At 42.3% G+C, this 24,407-nt stretch overlaps 1 protein-coding gene across 3 annotated transcripts in view; it reads left to right on the top strand.

The window, feature by feature from the left end:
• The window catches only part of MCPH1 (microcephalin 1), a 275,139-nt gene that overhangs the window by 53,207 nt on the left and 197,525 nt on the right, over positions 1–24,407 (top strand). For all 3 annotated transcript variants that reach the window (XM_043557464.1, XM_043557483.1, XM_043557473.1), the window contains 3 exons: positions 76–348; positions 451–1,437; positions 12,106–12,215. In XM_043557464.1, the coding sequence (XP_043413399.1) occupies positions 76–348; positions 451–1,437; positions 12,106–12,215 (1,370 nt within the window). The remainder of the gene's footprint in view (positions 1–75; positions 349–450; positions 1,438–12,105; positions 12,216–24,407) is intronic.

The raw sequence follows: 24,407 nt of genomic DNA on the forward strand, positions 1-24,407 counted from the left end.
TATCGGTTAACTGAAAATTACTTCTGTAATAATTGAAAGCATCTTAAAAGTTAATTCTTTACTGATGTTTTCCAGATGAATCCTTTGCTGGTGCTCTGGACTCATCTTTTGACAATCTTTCTGGAAACTCAGGGTGTGGAAGTCAGGAGAGGAGAGTGGGAGAAGTCGCTGATGAAAGTAGAAGTGGTGTGTGTGTTTCTTCACCTGCACTGAAGACCGGTAGTGTTCATTCGTCGGCACCTGCTGGTCCTTCAGCTTCCCTAAAGACCGGTAGTGTTCATTCATCGGCACCTGCTGGTCCTTCAGCTTCCCTGAAGACCGGTAGTGTTCATTCGTCGGCACCTGCTGGTCCTTCAGCTTCCGTAAAGACCGGTAGTGTTCATTCATTGGCACCTGCTGGTCCTTCAGCTTCCCTGAAGACCGGTAGTGTTCATTCGTCAGCACCTGCTGGTCACCTCAGCCAGTTAACTCCTCAGAATCCCTCGGGCCGTCTTTCAGAACAAGAAGTAAGTCGGCAGAGGGATCCTGCGGGTGAAGCGGTCACCCCCGACACGTGGTCCGGGGGAGCACCCAAGGAGGTGTTTGGCATGAAACACGGTCTGCCCCCTACGTTATCTGCGACAGAACGCCACCCTTGGGGACATTCACGATCTGAGAGCTCCTCGGCGAAGAGAAGAAGAAAGTCTGAGATCTCAGATTGGTCCCCGACAGGAGGACTAAAGAAGAGATGCCGTGGGAAACCCGGCGTGTCACAGGAGTGGCTCGCGTCGGGGGACCGCCTGCACTTTGGGCCCGGGGCTGCCGCCCAGGCTCCTGGCTGCGGCGTGTCCTCGTACGACGATTACTTTTCACCTGACAACCTCAAGGAGAGGAGCTCGGACGGTCTTCTCCCCAGGTGTCAGTCGTCAGCGGGCCCTGCTCTCTTCGTCTGCAGAGGCCTCTCTCGGGGGGAGAGAAGGAACATACTTCAGACGTCTGACTTCTCCTGCATTGGGAAGAATCCCGGCCCAGCCCCCACGAGCGATTTAACGGCACAGAGTCGCCGCAGTCTTGAGAAACCCACACGTGACAAAGCAAACGCAGCGTGGGCTTGCCTGGCCGCTGAGGAAACTGCAGGGAGTCGTCCGCAGGCTGGTGCTCAGAGAGGGGAGGGTACGCGCCCAGATGGCGCAGACTCTCCGGTCCACGACGCACTGCCTGCTGCGGACGGGCTCGGCGGGAAAGGACCTGACGGGGACTCACGTCCCCTGGAAGGGGGCAGCGCGGAAGCCAGAGAGCTGATGGGCGCGGGGAGCGTGCAGAAAGAAGACCGCCCTCGGACGAAGTGGGAGTCCAGCGGTGGAACGCAGCCTGACGACCGGCTGGGTTTTGCAGGCGACTGCACCGCGGACACCTCCGCCCAACAGAGGGAAGATGTGTCCAGAGGATGCAGTGAAAGTACGTGAATCTCCTTTCCCAGGTGTCTTGGTTATGGGAATATGGGACGGTGTGTCCGTCTTGTGAAGTCACCACAGCCTTTTCGTAATTAAAGTGTTTGCTTTTTTCCTTTTTTTATTTTTAAAGAACGGGTGTTTGATGTTTTCCAATGATAGGTTCTTTAGGAGAAGGTGGCTCACCGCCCTGTTGTATTTCTAGGCTCATTGGTCCAATCTGCTGTTAGGAATACGTTTCTCCAAGCCTTTCCGTGTGGGTAACGAGTGAGTGAAGCCTGACGTGCGAAGTCAACCAGAGCAGGTGCTCCCCTGTTTGCATGCAGCCTCCTCCTGGAACATGGCTGGTGTGCAGACAGGCGTTCTGACGGAGGGTTTGAACATCTCTCTGCTCACAGGAGTGAGGCTCTTGATGCTGGAAGGATAGTAAGGCGGTGTGAGCATTGCTTCCACCAGGAAAAGAGAAGGTACGAGAAAGGAACTGTGGAAATATGTTAGCAGTATTTATTTTGAAGAAACTTGGGGCAGTGTTAGTTATAAAGAAAAATGTTTTTAACGTTTTTGCTCAGGGTAAGTTTATCGTAACAGGCCTCGTTGGCTTCTATTTAGTTTGCTTTAAGCTGTGATTTAAGTAGACTTTTATTTCTGTGTGTAATTTAACTGTAGCCATCGTAATAAACTGTGTAATTGTAGCAAAAGTAGCAACAAGAGAAGACATTTTATTTTACACTTTGATTACAAGCACAGATAAATTTCAGCAATCAAAAGTGATGAAATCTTGAACTTTAACCATGTTTACCGAAAGATGAAGCTGAAATTTCCATAAGACTAACTTTATCCTTGATTATTTGTTTGCTTACCCTATGATTTTAACTAACCTTCTCAAGATGCAGAAGTTACAGGGGTTGAAATAATCACTGCTGTAGATCTTTTCCTTGGGTATAAAGTCCCCAGAATAGCCTCACAGAGGATTAATTTTGTATATTTTTAATATCTTAGCTTTCCGAAAATATATAACATTTGACAAACTATATCTTGTGTTAGCCTCAGTATGTGTTTTCAAAATATTTATTTTAAAATCATGTTGACTCTAAGGTTAATATAAAACAGTAGATATATAGAATTATTTTGGTAGTTAAGAGTATCCTGTTCTTAAAGCTTACATTCTCATTTTCTTCGGTTTTTATCTTGTTTATTTTTAAAGCCTTTGAATAATATTTAATGATGTGAAAATATAAATTCGGGGGACGAAAGGCTGGTTGCAGACATGAGGCGCACCCCGCAGCCCTGACGTCGTTCAGAAAGAGCGCGGTTGTCCCTGCAGGCGGGATGTTGTAGCACTCTCCCCCGCGTCCACAGTCCCCTGGGGCCTGGAGCACGTGGAAAACCCCGAGGGGCCAGCACTGGGCGCTCCAGGGGACTGCGGATGTCGGCCTCATCTGATGTGGGCTGTCGCACAGCGGCGTGCAGCCAGGGCCCTGGTGTGACCGAACTTCACTCCGAGAAACAGACGTTCTATGCCCTCTAATGTAAGGATGTCTTGTAGGGTCACTTTGTTTGATGTCATTCCACAAAGACAGAAAATCATTGCATTGAAGGGCTGGAGAGACTTCTGTATTGTCTAGCCTAAATCAAATCCCTTTGTTTTGTTGTGATAAAATCAAGACCCACTGATGGGTTTAAATTGCCTGTTACCAGCTCAGCCGGTGTCCCACCTCTGTCTGGGAACCTACCACGGGGGTGGAAGCACAGAGCCTGCAGCTTACTCTAGACTTTGCTTGTGTGCTCAGTTGTGGAGCAGGAATAATACTCTGTACATGAAGCGGTACCTCCAAGCCTTCTATGTTGAAATAAAAGTCTTTTTTCAATTTCTGCTTTCAATTCACTTGTACTCATTGCGCTTGTCGGTATGGAAGGTAGAAGGTGGCACTAAAGGTTACAAGCACAAGTTACAGAAAGAGTCAGTAAGAAACGTGAGGAGAACAGGAACAGAGGGAGAAACTTTTAATTTTTTTTTAAATAATCTCTGAAATCATATTAACCAGTAATTTTTTCGTTTTAGACTCTTATTCTCTAATTTTATGAACAATTTTGTAAACAAGTATATGCTCGCAGTAACAGAAGTTGCTTCGAGTAAGTGTTGCTCTCCTACCCTCGGGTACCTCCTCCTGTGAGTTCCCATGACAGCTCTTAGCTGTGCACCTGTTGTGTCCCAGGCACTTGTCTAGTTTGCTGGAAGATGTCAGAGAAGCAAACAGTGTGTGCCCTGCATAGAGGTCATGTTCTAGTGAGGAAGACGCAGTGGATGAAGGCAAGCATGACGTCAATCAGTGAGCCTGATGATACACAGCACCACAGCAGTGCGGGCAGTTAGATAAGGTGACCTGAGACCTCAGACCAGACATCGCAGAGCCCGTAGTCCTATGACTGCTTGAATTATGTTTCAGCCTGAGGAAACAGCAAGTACAAATGCCCTGGGGTAGAAAGTGCTTGCAGGAACTGCACCGAGGCCAGTGCAGCTGCAGCTCATTGGGCTGAAGGAAGCCTGGGAGGAAATGAGCTAGAAAGATGGCCAGGAGCCAGATCCCCAGGGCTCTAGTACCTGACAAGACTTGGAGTGGTTTTGTTTGGTTTTGAAGTGTGATTGAGAAGCCCCTGGGGTTTTAAACAGGGGAGTCACCAGATGGGCTTTCTCAGTTGCACGTCACCCTGGATGCTTCGTGAACCAACTGGTTGTGGAGCATCTGCTAGAAGCAGTTGCTGTCACCGGTTCACTGTAATTCCTTCGAGACTCTGTGTGTGTGTGTGAGGGTGCCCAGTGAGGGTGTGAGGGTAGATGTTACAAAGGGATTTTATTGCAAAAATAGGATTATATCATCTCGTTGCCGTAAGGTTTGCTTTTTTAAATTTTTTTTTTTTTAATTTTTTTTTCAACGTTTATTTATTTTTGCGACAGAGAGAGATAGAACATGAACGGGGGAGGGGCAGAGAGAGAGGGACACACAGAATCGGAAACAGGCTCCAGGCTCTGAGCCATCAGCCCAGAGCCCGACGCGGGGCTCGAACTCTCGGACCGCGAGATCGTGACCTGGCTGAAGTCGGACGCTCAACCGACTGCGCCACCCAGGCGCCGCAGGTTTGCTTTTTTAAAATGTCAGATATTTCCATATCAGTATCAATAGAGCAATATATTTACTTCATTCGTTAGTCCATTTCAGGGGTCCGCAGATTTTTTCTGTAAGGAATCATAGTAACTATTTCAGGCTTTGTGGACCAGAAAGCAAAATCAAGACACGTGGCTATTTACACAAAGAGAAGAAAAGACATTTTTACAAAATTTTTATTGACAAAACTCAAATATTTTGAGTGCAGTAATACAGGCCTAATGAGAAGAACAGAATTCTGTTTTTTGGGAGAGGAATTACTTTTCTCTTGATTGGGGTTCAGATGGAGCATTCATATCTTCAGAATGGATTGCAAACATTTATTGAGGCAGATGTACAATAAAATTTTATGTTTTCCTTTCGAACACGCCTTTTCAGACAGATAGGTATGGCCAGATACTGATATCAGCCCATAAGCAGATGGTTTTCATCAAGCACATTCATCGTATATAAGGCATTTATGGAAATCTGTGAGATTTTTCACTTGATACGTGCCTTTCAGTGTGTCTTACACAGCAAATTAGTCACTTCCAACGAAGATAGGTGGAAGCTTGTCAGTTGTGCAGTCCAGTGGACGTCAAAATAAATTCCCTTTGTTCTTGCATCGGGGTCTGAAAAACCCGGAAATATGTGCAGCTCAGGTGCAGGAGTTCTGTCCACGTCGAATTTGCATGGGATGGAGATGTCACGTAACGTTTTCACTTCGGACGGAAAGTGTAGAGAGCTGCCTGACGTGACTCACCTATTGAGACGGCTTTCCAGCAGCCGTGCCACCGCTAACCACGGACCTTCCGACCACCTCCCGAAATTGGTTTCAATTGCCAAGTAGCTGCCTGGTCATCTTGAAGTAGCTCACAGTCAGCTCCTACTTGTTTCTCAATGGCAAAGGTGGCTCAGGGGGTTCCAGTGAGGCCACATGGCCATTGGCAAAAGCGGAAGGAAATTCTTTTCGTAGCCACACCTTCACTCTTGTCCACTGGTTCAATGGATAACCTTTTTCTTTGCTGTGCTTGAAAAAAATCTTACCTGTCACTACAGACACGGGCCATATCCCAGCAGTTTGGTCACGTACAACTATTGGATTCTTTTTCATAGGTAATACAAGTGTCGGAAGCTGTGAAAGTTGGCACTCCTCGTCTCAGACACACAGACGTTTATTGAACATTTATTGGCACGTAGGTGGAGAACTGTCCACAAAGCAAACTGTATGCTAAATTCACCGGTCTTGTCCATCAGATGAACCTTCCATATCTTGCCTGCAATACATACGAGCTGCCTACAAAATTCTAGGGTGACGTTTCTGTAACCTCGTCAGCATCAGGCCACCATATGTACTTTGACCCTGCGGTTTGTCATACGGCCATTTAGGGGACCAAGTCTTGGATATTATCACCCCCAGGAACACAAGCTGTGGCTTTTGCTTGATTATTACACCCTATTCATGCATGGGTGGGGGGACCCCCTATAATATATTAGCCAGTCCAGTTTTCTTGAATCTATGGATTCAACCAGAGAAAGGTTTATGCTGATTGACAAACTGATGACCCCACTAAGTATAACTCATTTCTTTGATCCATTTTGCCAGTTAGCAAAAGGTCTAATAATAATTGGGCAGAAAGATTTCTAGGAGTTGTCTCTTGAGTGTGGTATTTGTTAACCTGTTAGCTGACCACTGGAGTGGGTGTTTGGATGGAGGTAAATTAGCACACATACCTCATATCGTACAGTCCCTGCTGAAGTAGATATTTTAAATTGCACTACAGCCTTCATAATACAGCACTGTTCTGTCTTAGTGCATTAATCCCAGAGATGGAAATAACAAATGGTGTCTGTGCTGACTTCAGTTGGTTCGGGGCCATTGCCTGTATAGCTCTTGGTTGGGAAGGAATTACAAGGCTTCATCCTTTCTTTGAAGGAAGAAGTGGCATAATGAATAGTAGTGTCTGCTTAGACAATGATTAATATGGTTCACTATGGGGTTTAGAGGCAGAAATGCTATGTGATTTATAAAAGGTGCATTTTTGTGTATTTCTTCATAATTCATAATCCTAAGGTAGAGAAGTGTTTTTTTATTTCAGGTATGTTTTGCAACCAAATGAGAAAGTTTGATAATCTTACTGACGTATTTTACATTTCATTGAATCAGTAGGAGATATACTATTTTTTTTAAATTGAATTAAAAATATTTCACATATACCTAATAAGAACTCAGCCCTTCAAATCATAGGCATTTAGATATTCAATATTTCACATATTCTGAGCATTCAAGAGAAATTATGAATTACTATTGTATCAAATACATAGGTGTACATAAACATGTATTTCTTGAATATTTTTTAAAATTTTATTTATTTTGAGAGAGACAGGGAGGGAGAGAGGGAGGGAGGGAGAGAGAGAGAGAGAGAGAGAGAGAGAGAGAGAGAGAGAGAGAGAGAGAGAATCCTGAGCAGGCTCCACACTGCCAGTGCGGAGCCCAACACAGGGCTCAAACCCCATGAACTGCGAGATCATGACCTGAGCGAAACCAAGAGTTGGGCACTTAACCAACTGAGCCACCCAGGTGCCCCTTAAATATTTTAAATTGAAGAGTAATGATTGCACCTTTTGACAATTCAAGTAATACACATGTTTTGAGAAGACTGTTTCTCTCAACCCTCTCTCCCAGACCTGCCAGTACACTCACTGGAGGTAAGCAACCCAACCACTCAGTGTGGGTTAGTCAGCCTTAACAGAAAGGCTGGCCGTAAGGAAGGGGTTACAACCTGTTGATTGTTTGATTTGTTCATCTATTCATTTATTCCTTATTATGACTACTCTTCACCTACTGTGTCCCAGATACTGGGATAAATACAAAGGGAAGTAAGGTTGCTGTAAAGTTCTATCCCTTTCCCTTAAGGAACTAAGACAAGTAGGGAAGATACAGTCAAGATAATCTATATGCAAGTATCAGGGAATTAAAAAGATGGAGAAATTTCTCCCTGTGGGAAAGGTTATATGGTATTAACATTAGTTTACATATTAAAATAAATTTTAATGGGGGTGCCTGGGTGGCTCAGTCGGTTGAGCGTCCGACTTTGGCTCAGGTCATGATCTCGCAGGTTGTGAGTTCGACCCCCGCGTCAGGCTCTGTGCTGACAGCTGGGAGCCTGGAGCCTGCTTTGGATTCTGTGTCTCCCTCTCTCTGCCCCTCCCCCACTCGCATTCTGTCTCTTGTCTCTCTCAAAAATAAGTAAACATTAAAAAAAATTTTTAATAAATTTTAATGATCTTCATAGTGATTATGAAGGAAAAAATTCCACAACTTTTGATGATCATGATTAGATTTGTTTTTGTATCTGTAAAGTGAACTTGATGTTTTATTGGACGAAAAAATATATATATTCTTTTGTTAGCTGAGTTTTTTTGTGTGTCGAACACATCAATATTTTGCATGTGTCCCAAACCCCAGAAGTCTATATGGAAAGGATTTTTCCTAGGTGTCTTTGAAGGCTCTTTCCACAGTCTTAAGACTTTGCATTCCAGGTTGTTCTTAAATGACTCATAATATTAAGATTTTAGAGACTCAGAAGAAATTCCCTGGGAGGATATTGTTCAGATTTAGGGGTGTGGTTGTACCTGTCCAATGTATGGATTCTTGAATCAGAATCAGAAAAGGCTTCAGAAGCCTTTTCATCTTTGATGTAGTTGATTTTGCAGAGTGTTTTGTGTCAATCAGTACTGAGTGCTTAGATGTACTACTCGTACTAGTGTTAATTAGTCTTGTGTCTTGGAAGTAGGAAAGTAAAGTTCGCAGGAGGTTAGGTGTTGGAAGTAAGGGTGTATCTCTTATTAGGCCTCCGCCCTGCACACAACAACCACACGGACCAGGTTTCTTCTAAGGAGTTTAATGGTTGTCTCAACATCCATTTTCTCGTCTCTTTCCTTTTCCTAGCACTTAGGTTATATACATTTGTCCTTATGCTGCCTTGGCCTGGTTCTGCCTCCAAAGTGATTTATTTTCACTTAGTATCAAAACCACCTCTTAACCCGGATAGGTGCAGCAGAGGTAGTGACTTAACTCATTCACACTGAGAAGTGAATGAGTTCACTTTCCAACCTTCCTTGGTGTGTTTGTATTTTGATGATACTGTTAACCCAAACAAATTCCCTTTTTTTAATGTTTATTTATTCTATTTTATTTTTTTGAGAGAGAAAGAGAAAACATGTGCGGGAAAGAGTCAGACAAGAGAATCCCAAGCAGGCTCCATGCTGTCAGCACAGAACCCGATGTAGGACTCAAACTCACCAACCGTGAGATCGTGATCTGAGCCAAAACCAAGAGTCAGATGCTTAATCCACTGAGCCACCCAGGCGCCCTGACCCAAACAAATTTCTAATTGTTGAAATCCCGGGCAGTGTAACTTAACAGTAAAAGTTCTGGTCTCTTCTCTCTGTATTTGATCACTTTTTGAAAACTAAGTGAATCACTTGTGTCATGAAGTTGAGATGACAGTGAGGAGAGAGACAGGAGTCTAGGATTTACAACCTTGATACGTAGATGGCTGATAAAACGTTTGTCACACAGGGCCCAGGGTTGTGTTAATTGAAATTTCTCGGAGACGTTGAAGATAGAGGTCTGTTAGGCAGTTGGGTGTATCAAGCCTCCTGGCAAGAGGCATGGAGTTGGGACCAATGAGTAGTGGATGACTGTGGGGCGTGCTCAGACCACCCTTGGGAGAGAGAGGAGAGCTGATGACCTTGAGAAACCAGCTTTGGAGCAAATGGCGGGAGCCATGGGGGGAGGGGGTCGCGGTGGGTGGGCGGGCAGGAGAGCAGGAAGCTGGGAAGGAAACATGCTGCTGGGCTGTGGAAAGGAATAACAACCCGCCTCTCTCTTCTACCAGCTTTTACAATTACTTTGCACTTTCAGCTGCTTGTGGTTTTTCAGAAACATCCTTAAAGACAACATAGTAGCAACTTGCCATAGCTGAGCTTGTGAAAATGTTCTTTTACATAATCACACAAGAACTCAGGCCTGTTCCCAACTCAGGATGATTTGACTTAATAATCTTCTGACTTTGCTACTGTGTGAAAGCAACACACATTCAGTAGAAACCATACTTAGAGTTTTGAATTTGCATTGTTCCTGGGGCTGTCGATATGCAGTGTACCGCTAGGATATGCGGTAGGAAACTCTTTGCACACTCTGTTGTGACGCTGGGCGCTGCACAGTGAGCCATAGCCCCCAGGCAGCCACATAATCATGATGGTCAATGGCCATCATACTGACAGCCACCCCCTCATACCGCCATTCTCTCTGTCATTTCCAGTACAGTATTCGTTAAATTACACGAAGGAGTCAACACATCACTTGCTGTGTGTTAGATACTATTGTCCAGCTGTACGTAGCCTCTTGCTGAGTGTTCTGAGCCTGGTTAGGCTAATCATAGCCTAAGCTATGATGTTCTGTAGACTGCGTGTTAAGTGCATTTCGACTTCCAGTTTTTTCAACTTGCAATACATTTATCAGGACGTAACCCCATCTTAAGGGGAGGAAGATCTGAACTCGTATCGTTTTGTTGTTACATGATGTATGAAAATGAAAATGTGTCATTAGCAGTATCAGCCTTAAGTTTTAAAAGTCCGTGATCCATTTTTTTAGATCTTTGTTTACAAAACGCTTCACAGTCTGTTTCTTGGCTAGCACTGAGGCATGTGGCTGTAACACAATCTTTTTGACATAGATACTCTAGCAAGCAGCATACTTACTCGTGGTGCAACAACAGGGGTGCATTGGCTTCCAAATTATATCTGTAGTCCTCTGCTTTTCTTATTTTCATATACTCTTGCTCTGAGTAAACTTCCGATTTGAATGGTGGATAACAAATAATATTCTATTCTAGTTACTCATAATCTTAGATCTTAAAAAACATTGTATCCATGTCCTGCCGTAGGCATTAGAAGTTCTCAAAAAGTGGTGGTTGAGTGTCTCGGAAAGTAATGCGTAAATAGATAGATACCCTTACCTTCAAAATGAGTGAAAGAAACTTAGCATGGCTGGATCTTAGAGCAGACTGTAAACTGCACAATACATGGCCCGCTAATTCATCTCAAGTAAGGTCTGTCTGTAGCCTGCCGGGAAAGAAGTGGAATACACCTCAAATACCGAAGATCTTCCAGGAGATTAGTGGGGTCCGCATGTGATTGGTTTCAGTCTCCAAAAGGGATTTAGTATTAGGGTTTAGTACAAAGTGGATCAGAACCTGACCTTAAAACATTTTTAGGGTTCAAGTTGCAAATAACAGTAATTAGTTTGAATTCAAGACAGTATTTAACCATTGTTGTGCATGTGTTTTCACTCAGCTAGAATCCCATTTTTGAAAGACGATTAAAACTTTCAAATCGGACCCTCCAAAGTCAACCGCATCTGTTTTATTAGAGCCTTTTATTTTATTTGAAATATTTGCAAAGCAGTCATTCTCACATTATATGATTTTTGCCTCTTATGGCATGTAGATTATTTTTGCCTTATATTCACTTTCAGTATTGACATTGGTCTGTTGGGTTGTAAGCTTCCTAAGAGAAGGATCAGTGTGCCTCTCCAGTGGGCAACCCCTGATGATTAGGCATTGTTGATAAGAGCATCAATGACTGATGAGTTGGATAATGGTGATGGTGGGTTGTGTGGGATGGCTTACCATCACTTGGCTGTGGCTGGGACATAAGTGTTCCCTAAGCTGCTTTTCGCCTTTTCTACGTGTTATCCTGTTGAGACCATAGAAGTGGTAGCTAGTATTCTTTAGTCTTCCTTCCAAATATCAACGAAGTCACACAGTAGGCGAACTATTTTGGGAGGAAAGAGAGGAGAGGAGCACCTTATAAAGTTGTAGCAATTGCAAGTAGTCATTTCACACTTCATTGTGCATTGTGTAGGATTTCTACACTGTTTAGCATCTAATGAAATCAGTTTCACTTGATAAATATCTTTTTGGTCTATGTGTCTTCATGGCAAGATGCTGGTCTAAGGTGGACATTTGTAGGGTATAGAATCATCTGTCACTTGCAGATGGAAACCTAAAGCTTTGTACTGTACTATAGACTGTTTTCTAGGGTAAATCTGACCCCAGAGCTGAGAATACTTATTTCCTCTAATAGAGAACTACTTTCTTTGGGTTTGTAAAAGTTTACAAGTTGGGAGTTTGAATAGTGCATAAGGTGTGGGCATACATGTTCTCGCATCACCTGCTGGATGGATGGGATACCGTAGGACTGGTACATTGTCACCTGACAGGCAGAGTTATTCCTGACCTTTGAGTTAAGTGAATTCCACTGGGGAGATTGTAGTGGAATAAACTGAGAATTCTAAATAGACCTTCAAAGAGCAAGACGTATGCAGTGTTTATTTAAGAGAATAGTACTTTGGTGTTACCAGTGTGCATAAATTAATTTTTAAATTTTTATTTTGGTTAAGTTGCATTAGTATTCAGTCCATGTGAAGTTCTAACTAATCTTCAAATCCTCTTGGGTTCCAGGTGTTAAAAACGGACCAGCAAGGCCTGATGTGTTAGATGGCTCATTGGAGGGCTGTCAGGATCTCGCCAGACCTCATGAGAAATCAAAGAAAATAGGGAGAGGCCAAAAGGTTGGTGTGTGAAAATATTATTTTAAACTTTCCAATGCTACTACATCATAATGTTCTACTCTGGGTTAATGTCACGTAAACTAGTCTGTCCAGCTTGTGCTTTATTTAAACCGTTAATTATACAGATGGATGCTGGAAAACTCTGGCAGTAAAACTGAGAGCATTGGTTACATTCACGAAAGAGAGCTAATGTTGTCGAAGAAGCTTTGCCACCACTTTGCCAATGCATTTCTTGCTTGTGAAAATGCCAACAGCTTCTCTCAGGCTGAGGGTGTGGGGTGTGCCAACAATTGATGTCTTATGATGTGAATCAACATTCACGAGGCAGGAGGGGAAGAATCCAAAACATAATTCATTTGTGAGCTAATCAGGGTTTGATTGGAAGCCATCGGAGTGAAAGGTTCTCGTTCTTTTGTGCTTCAGCTGTAGAACCCAGCTTCTGCTCTGTGTACAGCTTTCTCATCACGCTGTTTGCTGGGATGAATGATGTAAGGAGGGTTTAAAATGTCTCGATTCTTCAGCATCTGCTCTTTTGGCTTAAATTTAAAACTAGTCAGTCATTATCTTATGCCGCACGTATAGTGAAACCTGATTTCCACACGATAGGAAAACTGCCCTGATAAACAAGTAACGAATTGAAAAGAAGCAGCGATAGCCCATAGGGTGCACGGAGGCATCCCAATACTGAGGCCAAACACGAGGGGCGAATTCGGCCCAAGGAATAGAAACAGTGATGTTTTCCTTATATTGGTAGTGGTTAAAGAAGTTTCAAACTACACAGGTTCCATGGAAGTCTGGTATAAGTGGTAGAAACTTTGATTTCTTTACCGATGCTTTCTGGTTTGTGTCAGGAAAAAAAAAAGAAATGGACTCCCCAAACAGAAAGGAACCACATGACAGGTAGAGAGAGCAATAGACTTGTAGGGAGAGAAGTTGTCGAGGTCGTCTCGCATGCATGTGAGTAGTGGATGTGACACCACACATCTGGCTCCCTGAGCTCTGGCTGTAGCCACTGTCCCTGCACCTGTTACAACATTTTGTACCTGCCCCAACGCGTTGCCTCCCGTGACTGTGCCTTCGTAGGGAGCTGGTGACCCTGTGGCTGCATTTATGTTTGTTTCCCTGCGTCTTTGTCTCCTTCCTAATTGTGGCAGGGCCATTAACCTTTTCCTTTTGGGGAAAAGCACCTTTTGACGTTTATTCAGCTGATATTTATTGACGCATGCACTAGTATTTATGCTCTGTTCCTTCGGAAGTGTTCCATGGCAATCTCTGTATGCCCCTACGTTAGACCACCACACTTTATGATACTGGTTACCGACATTTTACTCTTCCATGGATATCTTGTTAGAGAAAGATAACCCATCTTTACTTGGTACCTACTCATCTCTCTCTCTTTTTTTTTTTTTTTTAATGTTTTCTATTTATTTTTGAGACAGGGAGAGACAGAGCATGAGCAGGGGAGGGGCAGAGAGAGACGGAGACACAGAATCCGAAGCAGACTCCAGGCTCTGAGCTGTCAGCACAGAGCCTGACACGGGGCTCGAACTCGCAAACTGCGAGATCATGACCTGAGTCGAAGTCGGACGCTCAACCGACTGAGCCACCCAGGCGCCCCCTACTCATCTCTTACTTGGTATTAGGCCTGCATTAAAAAAAAACAAAACAAAAACAACAACAACATAAAAGTGCCCAGTGAATGTTGGTTACCTGTTACCATAATAATACTTCACCCTGTCTTATCCCAGGTTTCACTTCCTTATTTGCCCACTATGGAAGTTAATATTTCAGACATCTGACCTTGCCTGGCTCCTACCTGCTGATCACCTTACCTCACCAACGGGGGCTTTTGGAGAACGTGGGGTTGAGACATGCATGCTGGGTGGGAGCCTTGTCCCTTTGGTTCTCACAAAGCCTCTCGCTTTAAACCGCACCTGTGTGACTTCCCTCCCAGCGTTATTTTGTGTGAGGGATAAGTGCCACACAAGTGGCGAATGTCAGGTGTCACTGTCATGGGTGTTAATAAAACAAGTAAGTGGTCACAAGGGGAAACAAAATACAGAATGATATATGCATTCCTTCAACTGACAGGCTCAGGAGCAAAATAGTTTAGTACGTTTACTTACGCTACTCGTTCATGCTTGTTCCAACTTTTGTTTTGAAAATCTTTATTTTGGGGGCGCCTGGGTGGCTCAGTCGGTTAAGCGTCTGATTTCAACTCAGGTCATGATCTCACAGTCTGTGAGTTCAAGCCCCGCGTCGGGCTCTGTGCTGACAGCTCAGAGCCTGGAGCCTGCTTCGGATTCTGTGTCTCCGTCTCTCTCTGCCCCTCCCCTGCTCATGCTCTGTCTCTCTCTGTCTCAAAAATAAACGTTAAAAAAGAAAATCTTTATTTTTTACGTAATTTTTAAAAAATTTATATTTAAAAAAAATTATATTTTGGTCTTTTTTTTATTGAAGAAAAGTTGGCACACAATGTTGATTTCCCTGAAGCATTAGTTCCAGGTGTACCGCATGGTGATTTGACACGTCTACACCTTATGCTGTGCTCGCCTAGCTACCGCCAGTCACCACACAACACTGCTAGCTACCGTTGCTTCTATTCCCTGAACTACACCATTCGACCCCGTGTCCTACTCCTTTCATAACGGGAAGCCTGTATCTCCCACTCTCCTTCACCCATTTTGCCTGTCTCCCACCTTCTCCCCTTTGGCAGCCACCTGTTTGTTCTCTGTATTTATGGGTCTGTTTCTGCTTTTGTTTGTTTAGTTCATTTTGATTTTTAGATTCCACATATAATTGAAATCATATGGTATTTGTCTTTGACTTATTTCGTTTAACATCATACACTTTAGGTTGAACCATGTTGTTGCAAATGGCAAGATGCCATTCTTTTTTATGCTCGAGTAATATACCATTTGTGTGTGTGTGTGTGTGTGTGTGTGTATACACACAGACCATGTCTTCTTTATACATTCATTTATCAATGACATTTGGATTGCTTCCATAATTTGGCTATTGTAAATCATGTGACAATAAACCTAGGGGTGCATAAATCTTTTCAAGTTAGTGTTTCTGGGTTTTTTCTTTGGGGGGGTAAATACTAGATCATATGGTATTTCTATTTTTTAGTTTTTCGAGGAACCTCCATACTGTTTTCCATGGTGGTTGCACTAGTTTGCACCCACTGTGCGAGAGGATTCCTTTTTTTCTCACATGTTTGCCAACACTTGTTGTTTCTTCTCTTTTTGATTCTAGCCATCTGGCAGGTGTGAGGTGATATCTCCTTGTGGTTTTGATTTGCATTTCCCTGATGCCGAGAGATGTTGAGCATCTTTTCATGCATCTGTTGGCCATCTGTATGTCTTCTTTGGAGAAATGTCTGTTCGGGTCCTCTTCTGTTTTTAAATTGGATTATCATTATTGTTTTTTGATGTTGAGTTGTGTAAGTTATTTATATGTTTGGATATTAATCCCTTTCCAGATATATCATTTGGAAATATCTTCTCCCATTCAGTAGGTTGCCTTTTCACTTTGTCGATCAATGCCTTTGCTACATAAAAGCTTTTTATTTGGGTGCAGTCTCATTAGATTATTTTTGCTTTTGTTTCCCTTGCCTTAGGAGACATATCTAAAAAAATGTTGCCATGGCCAGTATCAGAGAAATTACTGCCTATGTTTTCTTCTAGGAGTTTTATCATTTCAGGTCTCACGTTTAGGTCTTTAATCCATTTTGAGTTTATTTTTGTGTATGTGTGTTAGAAGGCGGTCCAATTTCATTTTTTTGCATGTAACTATCCAGTTTTCCCAGCACCATTTATTGAAAATACTGCTTTTACCTCACTGTATATTCTTTCCTCTTTTGTTGTAGATTAATTGACCTTCTAAGTGTGGGTGTATATCTAGGCCCCTTATCCTTTCCTTTGGATTTATGTGTCTATTTTTGTACTAGTACCATACTGTTTTTATTATTATAGTTTAGTAATATACCTTGATATTTGGGATTGTGATAGCTCCAACTTTGTTCTTTCTCAAGATTGCTTTGTTTATTTGGGGGCTTTTTTGATTCTATACAAAATTTGGGATTATTTGTTCTACTTCTGTGAAAAATGCTATTGGTATTTCGATAGAAATTTCATTGTATCTATATTGCTTTGGGTACTGTGGACATTTTAACAATATTAATTCTATCCATGAGCATGGTATATTTTTCCATTTGCTTATGTTTTCAATTTCTTTTTTTTTTTTAATTTTTTAATGTTTATTTTTGAGAGAAAAAAGAGCACAAGCAGGGGAGGGGTAGAGAGAGACAGAAACACAGAATCTCTGAGCTGTCAGCACAGAGCCCAATGTGGAGCTTAACTCATGAGCTGTGAGATCATAACCTGAGCAGAAGTCAGATGCCCAACCGACTGAGCCACCCAGGTGCCCCGTCTTCAATTTCTTTCATCAGTGTTTTATAGATTTTGGAGTATAGGTCTTTCACCTCCTTGGCTAAGTTTATTCCTAGGCATTTTATTCTTTTTGGTGCAGTTATAAATGGGATTGTTTTCTTCATTTCTCTTTCTGATACTTTTTAATTAGTATATAGAAATGAAACTGAGTTTTGTGTATTAGTTTTGTATCCTGCAACTTTACTGAATTCATTTATTACATCTAAAATTTTTTGGTGGAGTCTTTAGGGTTGCCTGTGTATTGTATAATGTCATCTATAAATAGCAACAATTGTACTTTTTTCTTACTACTTAGGATGACTTTTATTTCTTTTTCTTGTCTGATTGCTGTGTCACGGACTTCCAGTACTATGTTGAATGAAAGTAATGAGAGAGGACTTCTTTGTCTTGTTTCTGATCTTAGATAAAAAGCTCTCAGTTTTTCACCATTGAGTATGATGTTAGCTGTGGATTTGTCCTTTATGGCCTTTATTATGTTGAGGTATGTTTCCTCTAAACCCATTTTGTTGAGAGTTTTTATCATGAATGGATGTTCATTTTGTCAAATGCTTTTACTACATCTATCGAGATGATCGTATGGTTTTTATTCTTTTTGTTGTTTTTAATGTGGTTTATCATCATATTGATTGGTTTGCAAATATGAAACCATCCTTACACCCCCAGAATAAATCCCACTCGATCATGGGGAATAATCCTTTTAATGTATTATTGAATTTGGTTTGCTAATATTTTGTTGAGAATTTTTGCATCTGTGTTCATCAGGGATACTGCCCCATAGTTTCCTTTTTCTGTAGTATCTTTGCATTTGGTATGAGAGTAATTCAGGCTTCATAGAATGTATTTGGAAGCTTTCATTCCTCTTTTATTTTTTAGAGTAGTTTGAGGAGAATAGGTATTAACTGTTCTTTAAAGCTTTGGTAGAATTTACCTGTGAATCTATCCAGTGCTCGACTTTAGTTTATTGGGAGTTTTTTGATTATTAGTTTAATTTCATTACTAGTAATTGATCTCTTTAGATTTTCTTCTAGATTCAGTTTTGGAAAGTTGTATGTTCCTAGAAATTTACCCATTTCTTCTATATTGTCCAGTTTATTGGTATTATTTCTCATAGTAGTCTCCTATAATCCTTTCTGTTTCTGTGGTGTGGTCGTTACTTCTCTTGCATATGTGACTTTTTTTATTTGGGTCCTCTCTCTTTTTTACTTGGTGAGTCTTGCTAAAGTTTTATCAATTTTGTTTAGTTTTTCAAAGAACCAGCTTTTGTTTTTACTAATCGTTTCTATTTTTTAGTTTTCTATTTTATTTATTTCTGCTCAGATCTTTATTATTTCCTTCCTTGCACTAACTTTTAGCTGTGTTTGATTATTTTCTAGTTCCTTTAGCTATAAGTTTTGATTCTTTATTTGACATTTTTCTTATTTCTTAAGATGGGCCTGTGTCACTATATATTTCTCTCTTAGAACTCCTTTTGCTTCATTCCAAAGATTTTGGACCATTGTGTTTTCATTTTCATTTGTCTCCATTTATTTTTTGATTTCCTCTTCAATTTTTTGTTTGACCCATTGGTTGTTTAGTAGCATGTATGTGTTTTTTTCCAGTTTTTTTTTCTTGTAATTGATTTTTAGTTTTATACTAATGTAGTCAGAAAAGATGCATGGTATGATTTTGGTCGTCTTAAATTTATTGAGATTTTTTTGTGACCTAACGTGATCTTTCTTGGAGAATGGGCCATGTGCACTTAAAAAGAATGTGTATTCTATTGTTTCTGGATAGAATGCTCTGTATATATCTTTTAAGATCATCTGGTCTAATGTGTTTTCTTATTGATTTTCTGCCTAGATGATCTATCCATTGATATAAGTGGGGTGTTAAAGTCCCTATTATTATATTACTGTCTATTTCTCCCTTTAAGTCTGTTTTATGTATTTATGTGCTCCTATATTGGGTGTGTAGATATTTACACTTGCTATTTCTTGTTGGGTTGTTCCCTTTATCATTATGTAATGCCCTTCTTTGTCTCTTGTTACAGTCTTTGTTTTAAAGTTTAGTTTGTCTGATATAAGTATTGGTACCCTGGCTTTTTTTTTGGTCCATTTCCATTTGCATGGGATGTCTTTTTCCATCCTTTCAGTTTCTGTCTATATATGTCTTTAGGTCTGAAGTGAATCTCTTGTAGGGAGACTATAGGTGGGTCTTATTTTTTAATCCATTCTGTCACTCTATGTTTTTTGATTGGAGCATTTAGACCATTTACACTTAATTATTGATACTTATATACTACTTGCCATTTTGTTCATTGTTTTCTAGTTGTTTTTGTAGATTTTCTCTATTCCCTTCTTCTCTTTCTCTCTTTCCTTGTGATTGATGACTTTCTTTAGTGTTATGCTTTACTGTCTTAATTTTTTGTTTTTCTATTATAGGTTTTGGTTTTATGGTTACCAAGAAGTTCATATATAACATTCTAAGTATATAGCAGTCTGTATTAAGTTAATGATCACTTAAGTTTGACCACTTTCTAAAAGAACTTTATTTTTGTTACTCTTCTCCATGTTTCATGTATATGTTTTCATATTTTATATCTTTTTATTTGTGAGTCTCCTGAACTAATTTTCTAGATCATTGATTTTACTACTTAGGTCTTTTAACCTTCATGCTAGCTTTATAAGTGATTACCTTTACTGTATGTTCGCTTTTACTCATGAAATGTCTTCCTTTCCTGATTTTCTTCTAATTGTGGCCTTTCCTTTTCCATTTAAAGAAATCCTTTTAACACTTCCTGTAAGGCCAGTTTGGTGGTGGTGAGCTCCTTTAACTTTTAATTGTCTGGGAATCTCTGTATCTCTTCTTCAATTCTGAATGTTAACCTTGCTGGGTAGAGTATTCTTCATTGTAGAGTTTTCCTTTGAGTGCTTCAAATGTATCATGCCATTCCTTCTGGCCTGCAAATTTTCTGCTGAAAAATTAGTTGATAGCTTTATGGGGTTTCCCTTGTATGTTACTAGCTTCTTCTCTCTTGCTGGTTTTAAAATGATCTCTTTATCTTTAATCTTTGGCATTTTTATTATTGTCATGGTGTGGACTTCCTTGGATTCATCTTCACAGGACCAACTCTGTGATTCCTGAACTTTGATAACTGTTTTCTTCCCCAGGTTAGGGAAGTTTTCACTTATTTCTTCAAGTAATTTTTTTTTTCCCTTTTCTCTCTCTTGTCTGGGATCCCTATCTTGCAAAAGTGTTTGATTGAAGTTGTCCAGGAGATTCTTGAACCTGTCCTCATCTTTTACTTATTATTTCCTTTTTGGTGTTGAACTTGGAAGTTTTCCATTACCCTGTCTTCCTGATCACTGATGTGTTCTTCTGCATCCTCTATAATCTACCATTGATTCTCTCTACTGTACTGTTTATTTTGGTTATTGTATTCTTCAGCTCTGATTTGCTCTGTTTGTTGTTTGCTGTCTCCTTGTTGAAGTTCCTGATACGTTCATCCACTCTTCTCTCTAGTATGGTGAGCATTTTTATGACCATTACTTCCAACTCTTTATCAGGTAGATTGGTTATCTCTATTTCATTTAGTTCTTTTTCTGAGTTTTTTCTTGTTCTTTTGTTTAGAGCCTATTCCTCTGTCTCCCCATTTCACATGACTTTCTGTGTGTTTGTTTCTCTGAATTAGGTGGGAGAGGTGCTTCTAAACTTGAAAGATCTAGTGTTTGGTCATCCCTGTGTAGGCTATACGTGCCTGGTGACTTTGGCTGGCTGGCTTGAGCTGTGGCTGGCATGGACTGGGGGTCTTGGGGCACTCTGTGCTTGGGGATGGCCGGAGCTAAAGTGGGTGTGGTCCAGGACTGTCCCAGGTATGTCTGCACACAGAAAACCCTTCTAGGACAGCTGAAGCTGAAGTGGGTGCATGCCATGATGTACCAGGGTGCTCAGCACAGGCAGCACCCTAGTAGGGTGGCCGGGACTGAGGCAGGTGTGGGCTGGGGTGGCCCAGATTTTTCTGTGCCAAGAGTGCCCTAGCACATCATCTAGAGCTAGAGTAAGGGCCTGGAGTGTTCTGGGTGCTTTATGCCCATATCACTTTGGTGAGATGGCTGGAGCTATAGTGAGTGCTGACTAGGGATGTCTCAGTGTGTGCTGCCCTGGGGCCACCCAGGTGGGACGGCTTGGCCCTGGTGTGGGTTAGCGGCCTGGGGGCCATTGAGGTGGTAGGCTGGCTAGGGTGCCAGACCCTGCTCCCATCTGTGCTGTCAAGGTGGAGAGGGGATAGAACTTTTCGAGTTTTCTGCCAAAATTATTAATCTTGTCTTTTATTTTTTTAAGCACTATAGACATATTTATTTTGAAGTCTCTACCAGATAACTCCATTTTCTGGCTACATTTAGTTTCTTTGTTTTCTGTTGTTTTTCTTTGTTTTCAGTCTTGTGTTCTTCTAATGTGCCTGGCTACTTTTGGTTGATCTTCTTATAAAGAATTGAGATTATTTGAAGTTGAACTTCTAACTATGAGGCCAACTACCTGCCAGGGGAAAATGGCCTTCAGATGCTGGTTCAACTCTGAAGATGTCTCTTTCTATAATTCACTGTTGTACCAGGTCAGCTGTGTTTTCAAATAGCAGATGTTTGCCTGTTTGCTTGTATTTTGTCAGATTTACTGATTATTCACAGTGGGAAGATTGTTCTGAACTGCTCACTCTACCATTCCTGAAAATGAGTGAATTTTAACAGCCATTAAACACCACCACCACCACCACAACAACAAACCTGTTGTAAGTAGAAACAGGATAAATCCTACTCTGAGAAAAGAGCACTGAGAGACTAAATGAACAGAAAGGATTTTTAAGATGAACATTCAAGTCAGTGCTTGCAAAAGACACACGAAAACACCTCTTAAATAATGAAAACAAAAATAATTCAATAAAGAATTATAGAACCTCAGAACAATAAATTTCATTGGAAGTTTTTGGTTTAGTACCCATTTTTAGTGGGAGAAGTCACTTTTTAAATCAGTGGGAAACTATCTTTTATAGATTTATTACTTTAAATATATGTTTATAAATTTGTTAAACCTTTTTTTATTTTGAGAATCCAGTTAAGCAATCTCATTACCTCTCTAGTCTTACAATATGTAGGTTATTGACAAGGAGACGTATTTCTCCATCTGAAAAGATGGGAGAAATGTAACATGCTAAGACCAATCTTAATCTGTTTTCTCTGTTTCTTGTTTAGCATTGTCAAACATAGATTCTGAAGAAGCTAAATGTAAGATGAATGCTAGTACTGTGGTCAACATATATGACATTCTTTTCTTCAAAGTTTTTTTGTTTATTCTGACTACTAGAATAAAGTGTCTCTACTTAGAATATGTTTGTTGTTGTTGTTGTTTTTCAGTGGCTGTTAAAATGTACCCATTATTTTCAGGAATGGTAGAATGAGCAGTTCAGAACAACCTCCCTATTGTGAGTAATCCATAAAGCTGACAAGATACAAGCAAACAAGCAAACATCAGCCATTTGACAGAATGACTACTTCTATCATTTTCTTTTTGTTGTTTAAAATATTGATTATTATCCTCAGCAAAATTTTTCTTGTTTTTTAAACGTTTATTTGTTTTGAGAGAAGGAGAGAAAGAGTGTGACCAGGGGAGGGCTAGAGAGCGATAGAGAGAGGATCCCAAGCAGGCTCCACACTGTCAGCACAGAGCCCAATGCGGGGCTTGATCTCACAAACTGCGAGATCCTGACCTGAGCCCAAATCAAGAGTTGGATGCGTAAGTGACTGAGCCACGCAGGCGCCCCACAAAATGTTTCAAGGTAAGTCATCAACTGGATGGCTTTTCACAAGTGGCTGTGTTTTAAAACCTCATTTCAGAGCCACCTCTTCCCATGAGAGGGAAAGCTGGGGGTCAAAGCACAGAAATGGTTACAGTGGCTTTCGTAAGCTTGGAGGCTAGAGGGAAATGAAGGCCCAATACCTCAGATTTTACCAGCATACTCATGTTGACAGTGGTAGGAGGAGGAGATGAAGGAGAAGGAGGAGGAGGGAGAGGGGGAGGAGAGGGAGGAGAAAAGAGGAAGAAGAGGACGAAGAAGAGGAGGAGGAGGAGGGGGACGAGAGGGAGGAGAATAAGAGGAAGAAGAGGATGAAGAAGAGGAGGAGGGGGAGGGGGACGAGAGGGAGGAGGATAAGAGGAAGAAGAGGATGAAGAAGAGGGGGAGGGGGAGGGGGAGGAGAGGGAGGAGAAGAAGAGGAAGAAGAGAAGGAGGGGGAGGAGAGGGAGGAGAATAAGAGGAAGAAGAGGAGGAGGAGGAGGGGGAGAAGGAGGGGGAGGAGAGGGAGGAGAATAAGAGGAAGAAGAGGACGAAGAAGGGGGGGAGGGGGAGGAGAGGAAGGAGAATAAGAGGAAGAAGAGGACGAAGAAGAGGAGGAGGAGGAGGGGGAGGGGGAGGAGAATAAGAGGAAGAAGAGGAAGAAGAAGAGGAGGAGGGGGAGGGGGAGGAGAGGGAGGAGAATAAGAGGAAGAAGAGGAGGAGGAGGAGAGGGAGGAGAATAAGAGGAAGAAGAGGACGAAGAAGAGGAGGAGGGGGAAGGGGAGGGGGAGGAGAATAAGAGGAAGAAGAGGACGAAGAAGAGGAGGAGGGGGAGGGGGAGGAGAGGGAGGAGAAGAAGAGGAAGAAGAGGAGGAGGGGGAGGAGAGGGAGGAGAATAAGAGGAAGAAGAGGAGGAGGAGGGGGAGGGGGAGGAGAGGGAAGAGGATAAGAGGAAGAAGAGGATGAAGAAGAGGAGGAGGGGGAGGGGGAGGAGAAGAAGAGGAAGAAGAGGAAGAAGAAGAGGAGGAGGGGGAGGGGGAGGAGAGGGAGGAGAATAAGAGGAAGAAGAGGACGAAGAAGAGGAGGAGGGGGAGGGGGAGGAGAGGGACGAGAAGAAGAGGAAGAAGAGGAAGAAGAAGAGGAGGAGGGGGAGGAGAGGGAGGAGAATAAGAGGAAGAAGAGGAGGAGGAGGAGGGGGAGAAGGAGGGGGAGGAGAGGGAGGAGAATAAGAGGAAGAAGAGGACGAAGAAGGGGGGGAGGGGGAGGAGAGGAAGGAGAATAAGAGGAAGAAGAGGACGAAGAAGAGGAGGAGGAGGAGGGGGAGGGGGAGGAGAATAAGAGGAAGAAGAGGAAGAAGAAGAGGAGGAGGGGGAGGGGGAGGAGAGGGAGGAGAATAAGAGGAAGAAGAGGAGGAGGAGGAGAGGGAGGAGAATAAGAGGAAGAAGAGGACGAAGAAGAGGAGGAGGGGGAAGGGGAGGGGGAGGAGAATAAGAGGAAGAAGAGGACGAAGAAGAGGAGGAGGGGGAGGGGGAGGAGAGGGAGGAGAAGAAGAGGAAGAAGAGGAGGAGGGGGAGGAGAGGGAGGAGAATAAGAGGAAGAAGAGGAGGAGGAGGGGGAGGGGGAGGAGAGGGAAGAGGATAAGAGGAAGAAGAGGACGAAGAAGAGGAGGAGGGGGAGGGGGAGGAGAAGAAGAGGAAGAAGAGGAAGAAGAAGAGGAGGAGGGGGAGGGGGAGGAGAGGGAGGAGAATAAGAGGAAGAAGAGGACGAAGAAGAGGAGGAGGGGGAGGGGGAGGAGAGGGACGAGAAGAAGAGGAAGAAGAGGAAGAAGAAGAGGAGGAGGGGGAGGAGAGGGAGGAGAATAAGAGGAAGAAGAGGACGAAGAACAGGGGGAGGGGGAGGAGGAAGGAGAAAAGACACTACACACCAGATTAA

The sequence above is a fragment of the Prionailurus bengalensis genome, chromosome B1 (assembly GCF_016509475.1).
Source record: "Prionailurus bengalensis isolate Pbe53 chromosome B1, Fcat_Pben_1.1_paternal_pri, whole genome shotgun sequence".
NCBI lineage: Eukaryota > Metazoa > Chordata > Mammalia > Carnivora > Felidae > Prionailurus > Prionailurus bengalensis.